The following is a 12,689-nucleotide window of genomic DNA, read 5'->3' as shown; positions in this document are numbered from 1 at the left end:
TTATAATGTGAACATGCCAGAAGATTGAACCATAAATGAAGAAAAATATCGTAACCTCTTCAAGCTTTTCCTTTAATCTTTACTGTGTATTAATCTTCTTAAAGAGAAAAATGTGTTGTAATTGTGTAAAATGGAAAAAAAATAAAAGCTTTAAAGTAACATGTTATTGTACATGCAGTAGTGGTACGTCTTGTTGCTTCTTTTCCAGTGAATTATAGGGTGTTACAAAAAGGTACGGCCAAACTTTCAGGAAACATTACTCACACACAAATAAAGAAAAGATGTTATGTGGACATGTGTCCGGAAATGCTTAATTTCCACGTTAGAGCTCATTTTAGTTTCATCAGTATGTACTGTACTTCCTTGATTCACTGCCAGTTGGTCCAATTGAAGGAAGGTAATGTATGTTGACTTCGGTGCTTGTGTTGACATTCGACTCACTGCTCTACAGTATTAGCATCAAGCACATCAGTACGTAGCATCAAGAGGTTAGTGTTCATCACGAACATGGTTTTGCAGTCAGTGCAATGTTTACAAATGCGGAGTTGGCAGATGCCCATTTGATGTATGGATTAGCATGGGGCAATAGCCGTGGCGCGGTACATTTGTATCGAGACAGATTTCCAGAACGAAGGTGTCCTGACAGGAAGACGTTTGAAGCAATTGATATGCGTCTTAGGGAGCACAGAACATTCCAGCCTATGACTCATGACTGGGGAAGACCTAGAACAACGAGGACACCTGCAATGGACGAGGCAATTCTTCGTGCAGTTGACGATAACCCTAATGTGAGCGCCAGAGAAGTTGCTGCTGTACAAGGTAACATTGACCACGTCACTGTATGGAGAGTGCTACAGAAGAACCAGTTGTTTCTGCACCATGTACAGCATGTGCAGGCACTATCAGCAGCTGATTGGCCTCCACGGGTACACTTCTGCGAGTGGTTCATCAAACAATGTGTCAATCCTCATTTCATGGGCCCCATGTTCTTCCACCTATGCTCAATGGAGCACGTTATCATGATTTCATACGGGATACTCTACCTCTGCTGCTAGAACATGTGCCTTTACAAGTATGGCACAACATGTAGTTCATGCACGATGGAGCTCCTGCACATTTCAGTCGAAGTGTTCGTACGCTTCTCAACAACAGATTCGGTGACCGATGGACTGGTAGAGGTGGACCAATTCCATGGCCTCCACACTCTCCTGACCTCAACCCTCTTGAGTTTCATTTATGGGAGCATTTGAAAGCTCTTGTCTACGCAACCCCGGTACCAAATGTAGAGACTCTTCGTGCTCGTATTGTGGACGGCTGTGATACAATACGCCATGCTGTATCAGCGCATCAGGGATTCCATGTGACGGAGGGTGGATGCATGTATCCTCGCTAACGGAGGACATTTTGAACATTTCCTGTAACAAAGTGTTTGAAGTCACACTGGTACGTTCCATTGCTATGTGTTTCCATTCCATGATTAATGTGATTTGAGAAGAAGTAATAAAATGGGCTCTAACATGGAAAGTAAGCGTTTTCGGTCACATGTCCACATAACATATTTTCTTTCTTTGTGTGTGAGGAATGTTTACTGAAAGTTTGGCCGTACCTTTTTGTAACACCCTATATACACTATAACAGGTCCTGTCAAAAACATGCTAACATATTTCTCAACACTCTTATCATTTATCAGTTTGCCCTCTGGGTAATTTCAATCTGAGAGTAAGGAATTTAAATTTGAGTACACATTTTAAATGTAAATAAATCATTCTTCCATTAGCTCTTTGAAAGTTAACATATTCATCACATGTACTGAATATTTATGTATATGTAAATACCTTGGTGATATTACGAAGTGCTTGGATTGCAGGTGTATCTAAAAATATTATTTTGTTTGCAAAAGTTAGTTTCCATAATTAGTAAATTAATATTTTTATATGCACTCAGTGTCATTGTCAATGTATTGTTACAATAACAGGTTAGGCTATCCTCAACCTGATAACCGCGAGAAGCTGCAAGGGGGTTCAGAAGAGTCTTGCATAGCAATCCTAAACAATTTACACAATGATGGATTACACTGGCATGACTTAGTGTGTGATCACCGGCTTCCATTCATTTGTGAAGACAATGATGAGTTACTACAAATAGCAGGAATACCCAAACCAAGTTCTTCTGAAAGTTACATAGTCAATTTGTTACTGGAGCAAAATCCAGAACACCCTCCTGAAACAGCAGTAATGATCGAAATAGAACAACTTGCCCCAGATTTTTACGAAAACGTTGATGAAGTTGGCCGGGAAATGTAAGGTAAGTTCTTGTGACTATACTTTAGAAATTTTATTTAAAGTGGTTTACAAAAGAAGGTGAGCAAGCAAATAAAGACCTTTTTTGAGAGTATCTTGTTACTAACGTCTCATTTTGGGTTTCACAATATTAACCACTAAGAATGCTTCAGTTTGTGACAAAAATAAATTATCTGCTAAGGATAATAGAGTCTCCAATATTGCTGACGATGCTAGCATACTGACCAATGACCAAAGTCACCCACAATGGCCATAGTTAAAATGATAACTGTACTGACATATAAAAATCTATACTATCCAACTGCAAATGACAACAGTGACATGGCCATTAATAGCAACATTTAAAATAAAATTTCTTGTCTAACCTTACTGTATAGATCTCAACAGTACATCAATTTGTGCATTTTTGTTAGAAATAGAAACTAAATAGAACATGCTTGAAATACATGAGAAACGGAGACTTTGAAATGTAGAGGATACACATCAAATGTATTTTCCAGAAGATTAATATGTGCTTATATACCTCCTTACATTATAGTTTCTTAAAATATATCTTCTTTACTCATTTATAAGGATCTTTCAATGACTCAGTGTTTCCATTATTTGGCAAGTTGTTACCTTCAATCATTAAATTATTTACATCCTGCCAAGACTTCCATTACCATATTTAAAGTACAGTGTTCTGCTGTATGTATAGTGCACCTACATGTGTGAAAGTGTTACCATACATATGTGTGCATCAATTAAGTGATATTACATACTGTTCCCATGAACGATGTCTCCCTTTTATTGAAGAATAATTATCAGTTATATTTCTGTTTAGAGTATACAAAATTACTGATCGTGTTACTTTATTTTGTGCTGAAGTTTCTGTTCCCTTTATGCTTGTGTAGCAAAATCAACTTAACCTAATCACAGGTTCTGCAACATTGTTAGTTACATCACATGAGCAAATGACATCTTTCACTGAAAAATTTTTATTATTGAGATATTTAGGTAAATAAGTAACATTCACAGATCATGTACATGTGTTTCTGACATTAAATAAGCATCATAAGCCAGTCATTTTGATTAAATAAAATGTGGCAAACAGTAATTTAAATGTAACTATTCATTTAACAGTTAACTTTCAATAATCTATTTGAAAATTAGTAACCTATTTGGATCAAATAAATACTCTCTCACTGAGCAAGTGTGGCAGAGTTTCACAGTTGTTCATGTAGGTGGGTTGATGACACATGGGTGTGATTGAAGTATTACCTCTCATATGGTCTACATGTGAATGTTTCCCGTAAGAGGTTACTTACATAATTAATTTATGGGAACTTTCATTGTAATAAAAACACTGTCTGTCCAGTCCCTGTGATTTCCAATAATTTCACTAGTTCTTTTTAGGGCAAATGTTTCCAAAAGACAGAGCTGCCAAATAAGTTTCAACATTAAGCTATTAGTGGAAAAACAAAACCTGCAACTTTGACAAAGAATTGCTGATAATCAGAATACAACTGCATTTTTTTTTACTAAAACATAAGAAGTCTGTTACATAATAAAGATGAGCTTTTCATATCAATGCAGTAAACTGAAAAATCTATAAGTATTTCTACTGATGAGTTTTGTGTTCTAGAATGCTGTTTTAAAGTTGTAGACAGTGAGCAAATTCAAATTTTTTGTGACAAAAAGTTATCTAGAAATAATGGCAAATTATAAGTTTAATTTTATTGTTTCTCTGGCTGTGGAAGTATTATCATAGGCATGTTTACAGGAAACTGAGTGTCAGTTAGTAACATTACTCATAATTACAAAGGATTACAATGGTAGGTAACTGTTGTGACTCGCCGATCATTCAGAGCGCCGCCGCGCAATTACGCGCGTCCTCTATGTGTGGCGCTGTCTGCCAGCCATGCAGTAGCTGCACCACCAAAGCGGCCAGCCGAGCAGCGGCCGCTAGACTGGGACTCAGTGCTCATTTGAATGCTAACGTGTACACATGTCTTGCTTGTCAACTTACTCTGTGACTTATATGTGTTGTGTTGTTCTGAAATATATTTTTTAAACTTGACGTTATAACAATTGGTGACGAGGTAGTGGATTTTTCCTTTTCACCGTTGACACACAGGGTTCCATGGCTACTGTCGAGCAACTATTGCAAAATCTCCTTGAACAGCAAACGCTTCTAACAGCGGCGATTCGCGATTTCGTCGCGGCGTCAAATGCGGGGCGTTTCTCGTCATTGGCTGTACCTCCTTTTCCTCCTTACGACGAGACGGTAGAAGACTGGTCTGATTATGAAAAACATCTTTGACAGCACTTCTTGCCATTTCATGTCACGGACGAACAACCATGTAAGTCTCTGTTCCTTTCCTGGATTTCACCTCATATGTATCGGTTGTTGTCGCAATTGGCTCCTTTGAAGGATCCTGCATCTTTGTCCTTTGCTGAAATGTGCTCACTTCTGTGTGTCTATTTTCAAAAGCAAACACATGTGGTAGCCTCTCGTGTTGCCTTTTATCGTTGTCAAAAACAGCCACATCAATCCTATCGCGCTTGGGCTGCTGAACTTCACGGCCTCAGTCGAAAGTGTCAATTTGTTACTGACGTTCACAAAGAATCCTATGCCGATTCCATGGTACGGGATGCTATTATCCGGTCAGTGCCCGACGAAGAAGTTCGGCAACGTGCCCTTCAGTTGGCGAATCCGACTCTAGATGAAGTTCTCTCCATTGCGCAGTCTTTTGAAATTTCTCGCTCCACTGGGGCACAAATAGAGGCGTGGGGTGATGTCGGGGAAATGCAACCTCTGTGCGCTGTTGACGATGTGTGCGGCGCGTCCCCGCCGGCCAACGTGGCTGCAGTTCTCCATAGATGACTCTGTCAATATTGTCTCTGATGCTATTCCTTATGCTCAGCTGGATTCCTTGTCGACGACATTTTCGTCCCTTTTTTCTCCTGGGTTAGGCCATGCAAACGTCTTTGAAGCTAATATCACGCTCAAACCCACTGCTCGGCCTAAGTTTTTTCGGCCTCAGCCCATTCCTGTGGCCCTTCGTGATCGGGTAAAACGGGAGTTGGATCGTCTCACTACTCCAGGGGTCTTACTTCCTGTCACTTCCAGTGAGTGGTCCTCTCCTGTCATTGTCGTTGCTAAGCCAAATGGTGATATTCGTCTCTGTGGCGATTTCAAAGCCACTGTAAATGCTCAATGCCTCTTTGACACTTACCCTATGCCCCGTCCTGAAGAACTGTTCACTAAACTTGCTGGAGGCCAGTATTTTTCTAAAATTGACCTGTCAGAAGCTTACCATCAACTTCCTCTCGATGCTGCTTCCCGGCAGTTTCTGGTCCTTAACACACCTTTTGGCCTCTATCAATACCAACGCTTGCCATTCAGGGTTGCTAGCACCCCTGCTCTCTTTCAGTGATTCTTGGAACAATTATTGCTCCCTGTCCCTGGGTGTATCAATTACATGGACGACATTGTTGTCACTGGCTCCACCACTGAAGAACATCTTCAAAATCTCTGCATACTTTTTCATGTCTTACAGACTGCCGGTCTTAAGTGTAATCTTCAGAAATCAAAATTTTTTCAGGCATCTATCACGTACTTGGGGTTTCAACTCTCTCGGGATGGTATTAGTCCGCTTCAGCAAACTGTCACTGCGATCGATGCCCTTCCTCGCCCTACATCTGTTAAGGAACTGCAGGCCTTCTTGGGGAAAATAGCATACTATCACAAGTTTTTACCGTCTGCGGCTTCGGTGGCTCAGCCGTTGCATCGCCTGTTGCATAAAAACGTGCCTTTTCACTGGTCCGCGTCATGCGATGCGGCTTTCCAGAAATTGAAGACTATGCTGAAACAGGCCCCATGCCTGGCTACTTATCGACCTGGCCAACATCTTGTTCTTGCCACAGACGCCTCTCAATATGGGGTCGGTGCAGTCCTTGCGCACCGTTTTTCTGACGGTTCGGAACAACCCATTGCTTATGCCTCCAAAACGCTCACGGATGCCCAACAAAAGTATTCTCAAATTGAAAAAGAAGCTTTGGCCATTATTTATGCTCTTCATAAGTTTGGTGTTTTTCTCTATGCCTCAAAATTTCATCTTGTTACGGATCACAAACCACTTGTTTCCTTGTTTCATCCATCAACGTCACTTCCCGACACGTCTGCACACTGCCTCCAGCGTTGGGCTATTTACTTGTCTCGTTTCAATTATGAGATTCATTTCCTGCCAACGGCTCAACATGCAAATGCTGATGCTCTGTCTCGCCTTCCCATGGGTCCTGATCAGGCATTCGATAGGGACGAACTTTTGTGTTTCCACATGGATGTTGCCGAGCAGCGGGTTGTGGACGGGTTCCCCATCACTGGGGACAGGCTGGCGACTACTACGAGTTCTGACCCTACCCTCTCCCGGGTTTTACGCTGTATTCAGAAGGGTTGGCCAGATCGCCCGTCCGCTAAGACTTCTGATCCATTGCGGAACTACTACGCTTTGCGCTACCGCCTCACGGCTAGGGATGGTGTTATCCCCCTCTCCACTGACAATGCTTCGCCGCGTGTCGTTGTACCTGCGTCTTTGCGTGCTTTGGTCTTGCGCCTCCTTCACCAAGGGCACTGGGGTGTGTGTTGCACAAAATCTTTGGCGCGCCGTCATGTGTACTGGCCTGGCATCGACTCTGAAATAGCACACATGGTCGCTGCCTGCGGCCCTTGTGCGTCACAGGCCGCTGCCCCGAAGTCACCTTTGTCACCGTGGCATTTGCCTGAGAAGCCCTGGGAGCGCATTCATGCTGACTTTGCGGGACCCTTTTTAGGTACTTATTGGCTCCTCGTAATTGACGCCTACTCTAACTTTCCTTTCATTGTCCGTTGCACGTCGCCTACCACCGCGGCAACCACCAGTGCTCTCACCCGCATTTTTTCTTTGGAAGGCCTCCCCTCTACTCTTGTTACTGATAATGGTCCGCAATTTGCCTCTTCCGAATTTGCGAATTTTTGTGCTCGTCACGGCGTTATGCATGTCACGGCCCCGCCGTTCCATCCACAATCCAATGGTGAGGCTGAACGACTGGTCCGCACATTTAAGGCTCAGATGCGGAAACTTCTGACTTCTTCTGCTGCTGATGATGCGCTTCTCCAGTTTCTGGGGTCTTACCGTTTCACTCCCATGGGCGACCACAGCCCGGCTGAGCTCTTACATGGCCAACAGCCCCGCACGCTACTTCATCTTCTGCGGCCTCCCACCTCACGGCCGCGGGTGCCTTCCCTTGGCTGGTTCACCGCCGACGACCTCGTCTGGGCACGGGGATATGGCAGGCGGCCAAAATTGAGCCCGGGCTGCATCTTAAGACACCATGGCAGACGCCTGTATGAAATCCAGACGGACACGGGTGTTGCAGTGCGTCATTTGGAGCAGCTTTGGCCTCGTGTGCCAGCAACGCCTGTTCCGAATGCTGCTACACTACTTTTGGCCCTACCTGACGCTCAGGATCTTGGCATCTCTCAATACTCACAACGCAGCCCTCTCACCGTCATCACGATGCCAGCACAAGAACGGATTCCACCAGGAGACATGCCCATGCAGGAACCAGATGACCATCCTCTGTCAGGGCAATCTACTCTCCTCCTCCTCCAACGGATGCCGACACATCGCCCATGTCTCCTGTCATATCAACTGGACTTGCCGAAATGGGCAGATTAGTGCAGGGGGCCCCAGCAGATTCGACCCCTATGTCTCCTGTCATCTCGACCCGTTACCATCGGGGACACTTCCGTCCGTACGGGAAGCCTCCTCCTCGAGACTTTACAGCGAGTCAAACAACGCCTATGGACCTTAGCCATCTACAGGACACCTCCATCAAGACCAGTGCAACAATTTCAAAGGGGGGAAAAGTGTTGTGACTCGCCGATCATTCAAAGCGCCGCCATGCAATTACGCGCGTCCTCTATGTGCGGCGCTGTCTGCCAGCCATGCAGCAGCTGCGCCACCTAAGTGGCCAGCCGAGCAGCGGCCGCTAGACTGGGACTCAGTGCTCATTCGAATGCTAACGTGTACACATGTCTTGCTTGTCAACTTACTCTGTGACTTATATGTGTTGTGTCGTTCTGAAATATATTTGTTAAACTTGACATTATAACAGTAACATAACAATATTGGTTAATATTTATAAAGAGCAGCCGTAACTTTTTTCATCTAATCAGAGGATACTAAACTTCAAATTGTGTTACTTTCTTTTACTTTTGTTTTTGTGTTCCCTTTATACTTGTGTAGCAAATGCAAATACTTAATCCCTTTCTTTGCTGTAATGATAATTATTAAATGATGTACAGTAAACATCTTCTGTTGAAAAACATTTATTAAACTGATATTTCATTTACTAAGTAATGTTTATGTGTTGTATACAGTTGTTTCTTTCATTAAATGAGTATCATGAACCACTTGTTTTCGGTTAATTACAGAGGGCAGGCACCAACCATAAGTAAGTTGTGATGGATGACACACAGTGGGAGCTCGCAGTTTGAGGAGTGGGCACCATTTACTACACATGGCCCTATCAACAAGGCATTAAGCAACCTATAACATGCGAACACTCTCACGTCAGTCTGTGTAACTTAGACAAATATGTTGAGATGTAGTTAAAACCAGATAGGGCACACACACTGTTATCATGACAACGAAACACTATCATGCACTCGTAATACAAGAGAAGGTGGATGAAGTGACCATGGATGAATTTACTCTAAACTCCCCCCCCCCCCCCCCCCCCCCCCGGCTTTTGGCCACAGAATGTGCCATCACCACCTCCACTGTCGCCAACTTCCCGCCTTCCTCACCACTGTCTCCTGCTTGCAGGGGAGATCTATATGGTGATACATTACAGTGCAAACACCCTCATCCCCCCAACTCCTTCAACAGATATCAACAACAGACAGCAAGTTGCACAGCACTAGATCAGGCCACAGCTAAAAGTTGACCTAAAAATTGGAGTCCCTCTCTGCCATGAACTTCCTTGCAGCAGTTTGGGGTTTTTCCAAGAAAGGCACACAGCAGAAAGTGCTCCCTGACCAGCAGTTCCTGCACCAATGACAGTCGACTCACATCTCCATTTCAACAAGATGTTTTTCTGAGTGTTAATTCCAGAGTGTATTAGACAAATAAACATTTAAGGTCTTGCCATAACAGTGCTCCAAACACGTGTGAGTGAAGTGAAAGCAACTCCGGTAACTCAGTACCACATTCTTTGACTGAACTATAATGCTGGCATCTGCAAGCCTAATGTGAGCTGGTGGCAGAGTGTTTCATTTACTCCTGAACGTTTTACAATTGATCCTTACACTCCATCAAGTAGCTTCATTTTTGCAGCTTACTATATCCATCTCAGGGAATGCCTTGTATTAGACCTGATGTACTGTATCACTCTTGCCACACGGATTACCAAAGGAGTACATGTGTGAACCAGCTTGAGACTGTCGTATCAGTGATAACCAGTCATTTCCTTCTCCACAGCAATGAGAAGATTTAATTGCATTGCCTTGCTGGCATTGTAGTTGTTATGGACTAAAGTTACACATAACTTGTCCTTTTACCCACCTGTTTCCTTTGTGTCTCATGTACATTATGGTATTAGTGTGTAATTATACCCTCAAGAAGCATAGTGCACCATTTCCCTCACCTTTATAGCAAGAGTAATTAATTCTATTGTTTCTGTTAGGTTAGAGTAAATTCATCTGTAGTCACTTCCACCTGCTCTTGTATTACAAGCACATGAGAATGTTTGTTGTCACAATAACATTGCATGTGTCCATTCTGTCTATAACTATATGCCAATGTTGTTGTTGTTGTGCTCTTCAGTCCAGAGACTGGTTTGATGCAGCTCTCCATGTTACTCTATCCTGTGCAAGCTTCTTCATCTCTAAGTACCTACTGCAACCTACATCCTTCTGAATCTGCTTAGTGTATTCATCTCTTGGTCTCTCTCTACGATTTTTACCCTACACGCTGCTCTCCAATATTAAATTGGTGATCTCTTGATGCCACAGAATATTCCCTACCAACCAATCCCATCTTATAGCCAAGTTGTGCCACAAATTCCTCTTCTCCCCAATTATATTCAGTACCTTCTCATTAGTTACATTATCTACCCATCTAATCTTCTGCAATCTTCTGTAGCGCCACATTTCGAAAGCTTCTATTTTCTTCTTGTTTAAACTATACAAATACTTTCCGAAAAGACTACCTGACACTTCAATCTATACTCGATATTAATAAATTTCTCTTCTTCAGAAACGCTCTCCTTGCTATTGCCAGTCTACATTTCATTTCCTCTCTACTTCGACCATCATCAGTTATTTTGCTTCCCAAATAGCAAAACTCATCTACTACTTTAAGTGACTCATTTTCTAATCTAATGCCCTCAGCATCACCTGATTTATTTTGACTACATTCCATTATCCTCGTTTTGCTTTTGTTGATGATCATCTTATGTCCTCCTTTCAAGACACTGTCCATTCTGTTCAACTGTTCTTCAAATTCAAATGACTCTTAAGCACTATGGGACTTAACATCTGAGGTCATCAGTCCCATAGACTTAGAACTACTTAAACCTAACTAACCTAAGGACATCACACACATCCATGCCCAAGGCAGGATTCGAACCTGCAACCGTAGCAGCAGCGCGTTTCCAGACTGAAGTGCCTAGAACTGCTCGGCCACAGTGCCTGGCAAACTGCTCTTCCAGGTCCTTTTCTGTCTCTGACAGAATTGCAATGTCATCAGCAAACCTCACAGTTTTTATTTCTTCTCCATGGGTTTTAATTCCTACTCCAAATTTTTCTTTTGTTTCCTTTACTGCTTGGTCAATATATAGATTGAATAACATCTGGGATAGGCTACAACCCTGTCTCATTCCCTTCCCAACCAGTGCTTCCCTTTCACGCCCCTCAACTCTTATAATTGCCATCTGGTTTCTGTGCAAATTGCCTTTTGCTCCCTGTATTTGACACTAACCTAACCTAACCTAACCTTAACCTAACCTAACCTAACCTAACCTAATCAGGAGGAAGAAAACTGGCATTCTACGGATCGGAGCGTGGAATGTCAGATCCCTTAACCGGGCAGGTAGGTTAGAAAATTTAAAAAGGGAAATGGATAGGTTAAAATTAGATATAGTGGGAATTAGTGAAGTTCGGTGGCAGGAGGAACAAGACTTTTGGTCAGGTGATTACAGGGTTATAAATACAAAATCAAATAGGGGTAATGCAGGAGTAGGTTTAATAATGAATAAAAAAATAGGAGTGCGGGTTAGCTACTACAAACAGCATAGTGAACGCATTATTGTGGCCAAGATAGACACAAAGCCCATGCCTACTACAGTAGTACAAGTTTATATGCCAACTAGCTCTGCAGATGATGAAGAAATTGATGAAATGTATGACGAGATAAAAGAAATTATTCAGATAGTGAAGGGAGACGAAAATTTAATAGTCATGGGTGACTGGAATTCGTCAGTAGGAAAAGGGAGAGAAGGAAACATAGTAGGTGAATATGGATTGGGGGGAAGAAATGAAAGAGGAAGCCGCCTTGTAGAATTTTGCACAGAGCATAACTTAATCATAGCTAACACTTGGTTCAAGAATCATAAAAGAAGGTTGTATACCTGGAAGAATCCTGGAGATACCAAAAGGTATCAGATAGATTATATAATGGTAAGACAGAGATTTAGGAACCAAGTTTTAAATTGTAAGACATTTCCAGGGGCAGATGTGGATTCTGACCACAATCTATTGGTTATGAACTGCAGATTGAAACTGAAGAAACTGCAAAAAGGTGGGAATTTAAGGAGATGGGACCTGGATAAACTGAAAGAACCAGAGGTTGTAGAGAGTTTCAGGGAGAGCATAAGGGAACAATTGACAGGAATGGGGGAAAGAAATACAGTAGAAGAAGAATGGGTAGCTCTGAGGGATGAAGTAGTGAAGGCAGCAGAGGATCAAGTAGGTAAGACGACGAGGGCTAATAGAAATCCTTGGGTAACAGAAGAAATATTGAATTTAATTGATGAAAGGAGAAAATATAAAAATGCAGTAAATGAAGCAGGCAAAAAGGAATACAAACATCTCAAAAATGAGATCGACAGAAAGTGCAAAATGGCTAAGCAGGGATGGCTAGAGGACAAATGTAAGGATGTTGAGGCTTGTCTCACTAGAGGTAAGATGGATACAGCCTACAGGAAAATTAAAGAGACCTTTAGAGAAAAGAGAACCACTTGTATGAATATTAAGAGCTCAGATGGCAACCCAGTTCTAAGCAAAGAGGGGAAGGCAGAAAGGTGGAAGGAGTATATAGAGGGTTTATACAAGGGCGATGTACTTGAGGACAATATTATGGA

The 12,689-nt window shown here is 42.5% G+C and overlaps 1 protein-coding gene across 1 annotated transcript in view; it reads left to right on the top strand.

The window, feature by feature from the left end:
• The window catches only part of LOC126234502 (uncharacterized), a 115,963-nt gene that overhangs the window by 66,988 nt on the left and 36,286 nt on the right, over positions 1-12,689 (top strand). Inside the window, exon 4 of the mRNA XM_049943196.1 lies at positions 1,976-2,304. Within this exon, the coding sequence (XP_049799153.1) occupies positions 1,976-2,303 (328 nt within the window). The 3' untranslated portion in view covers position 2,304. The remainder of the gene's footprint in view (positions 1-1,975; positions 2,305-12,689) is intronic.

Source organism: Schistocerca nitens, chromosome 2 (assembly GCF_023898315.1).
Source record: "Schistocerca nitens isolate TAMUIC-IGC-003100 chromosome 2, iqSchNite1.1, whole genome shotgun sequence".
NCBI lineage: Eukaryota > Metazoa > Arthropoda > Insecta > Orthoptera > Acrididae > Schistocerca > Schistocerca nitens.
This window is presented reverse-complemented; position numbering and strand designations above follow the sequence as displayed.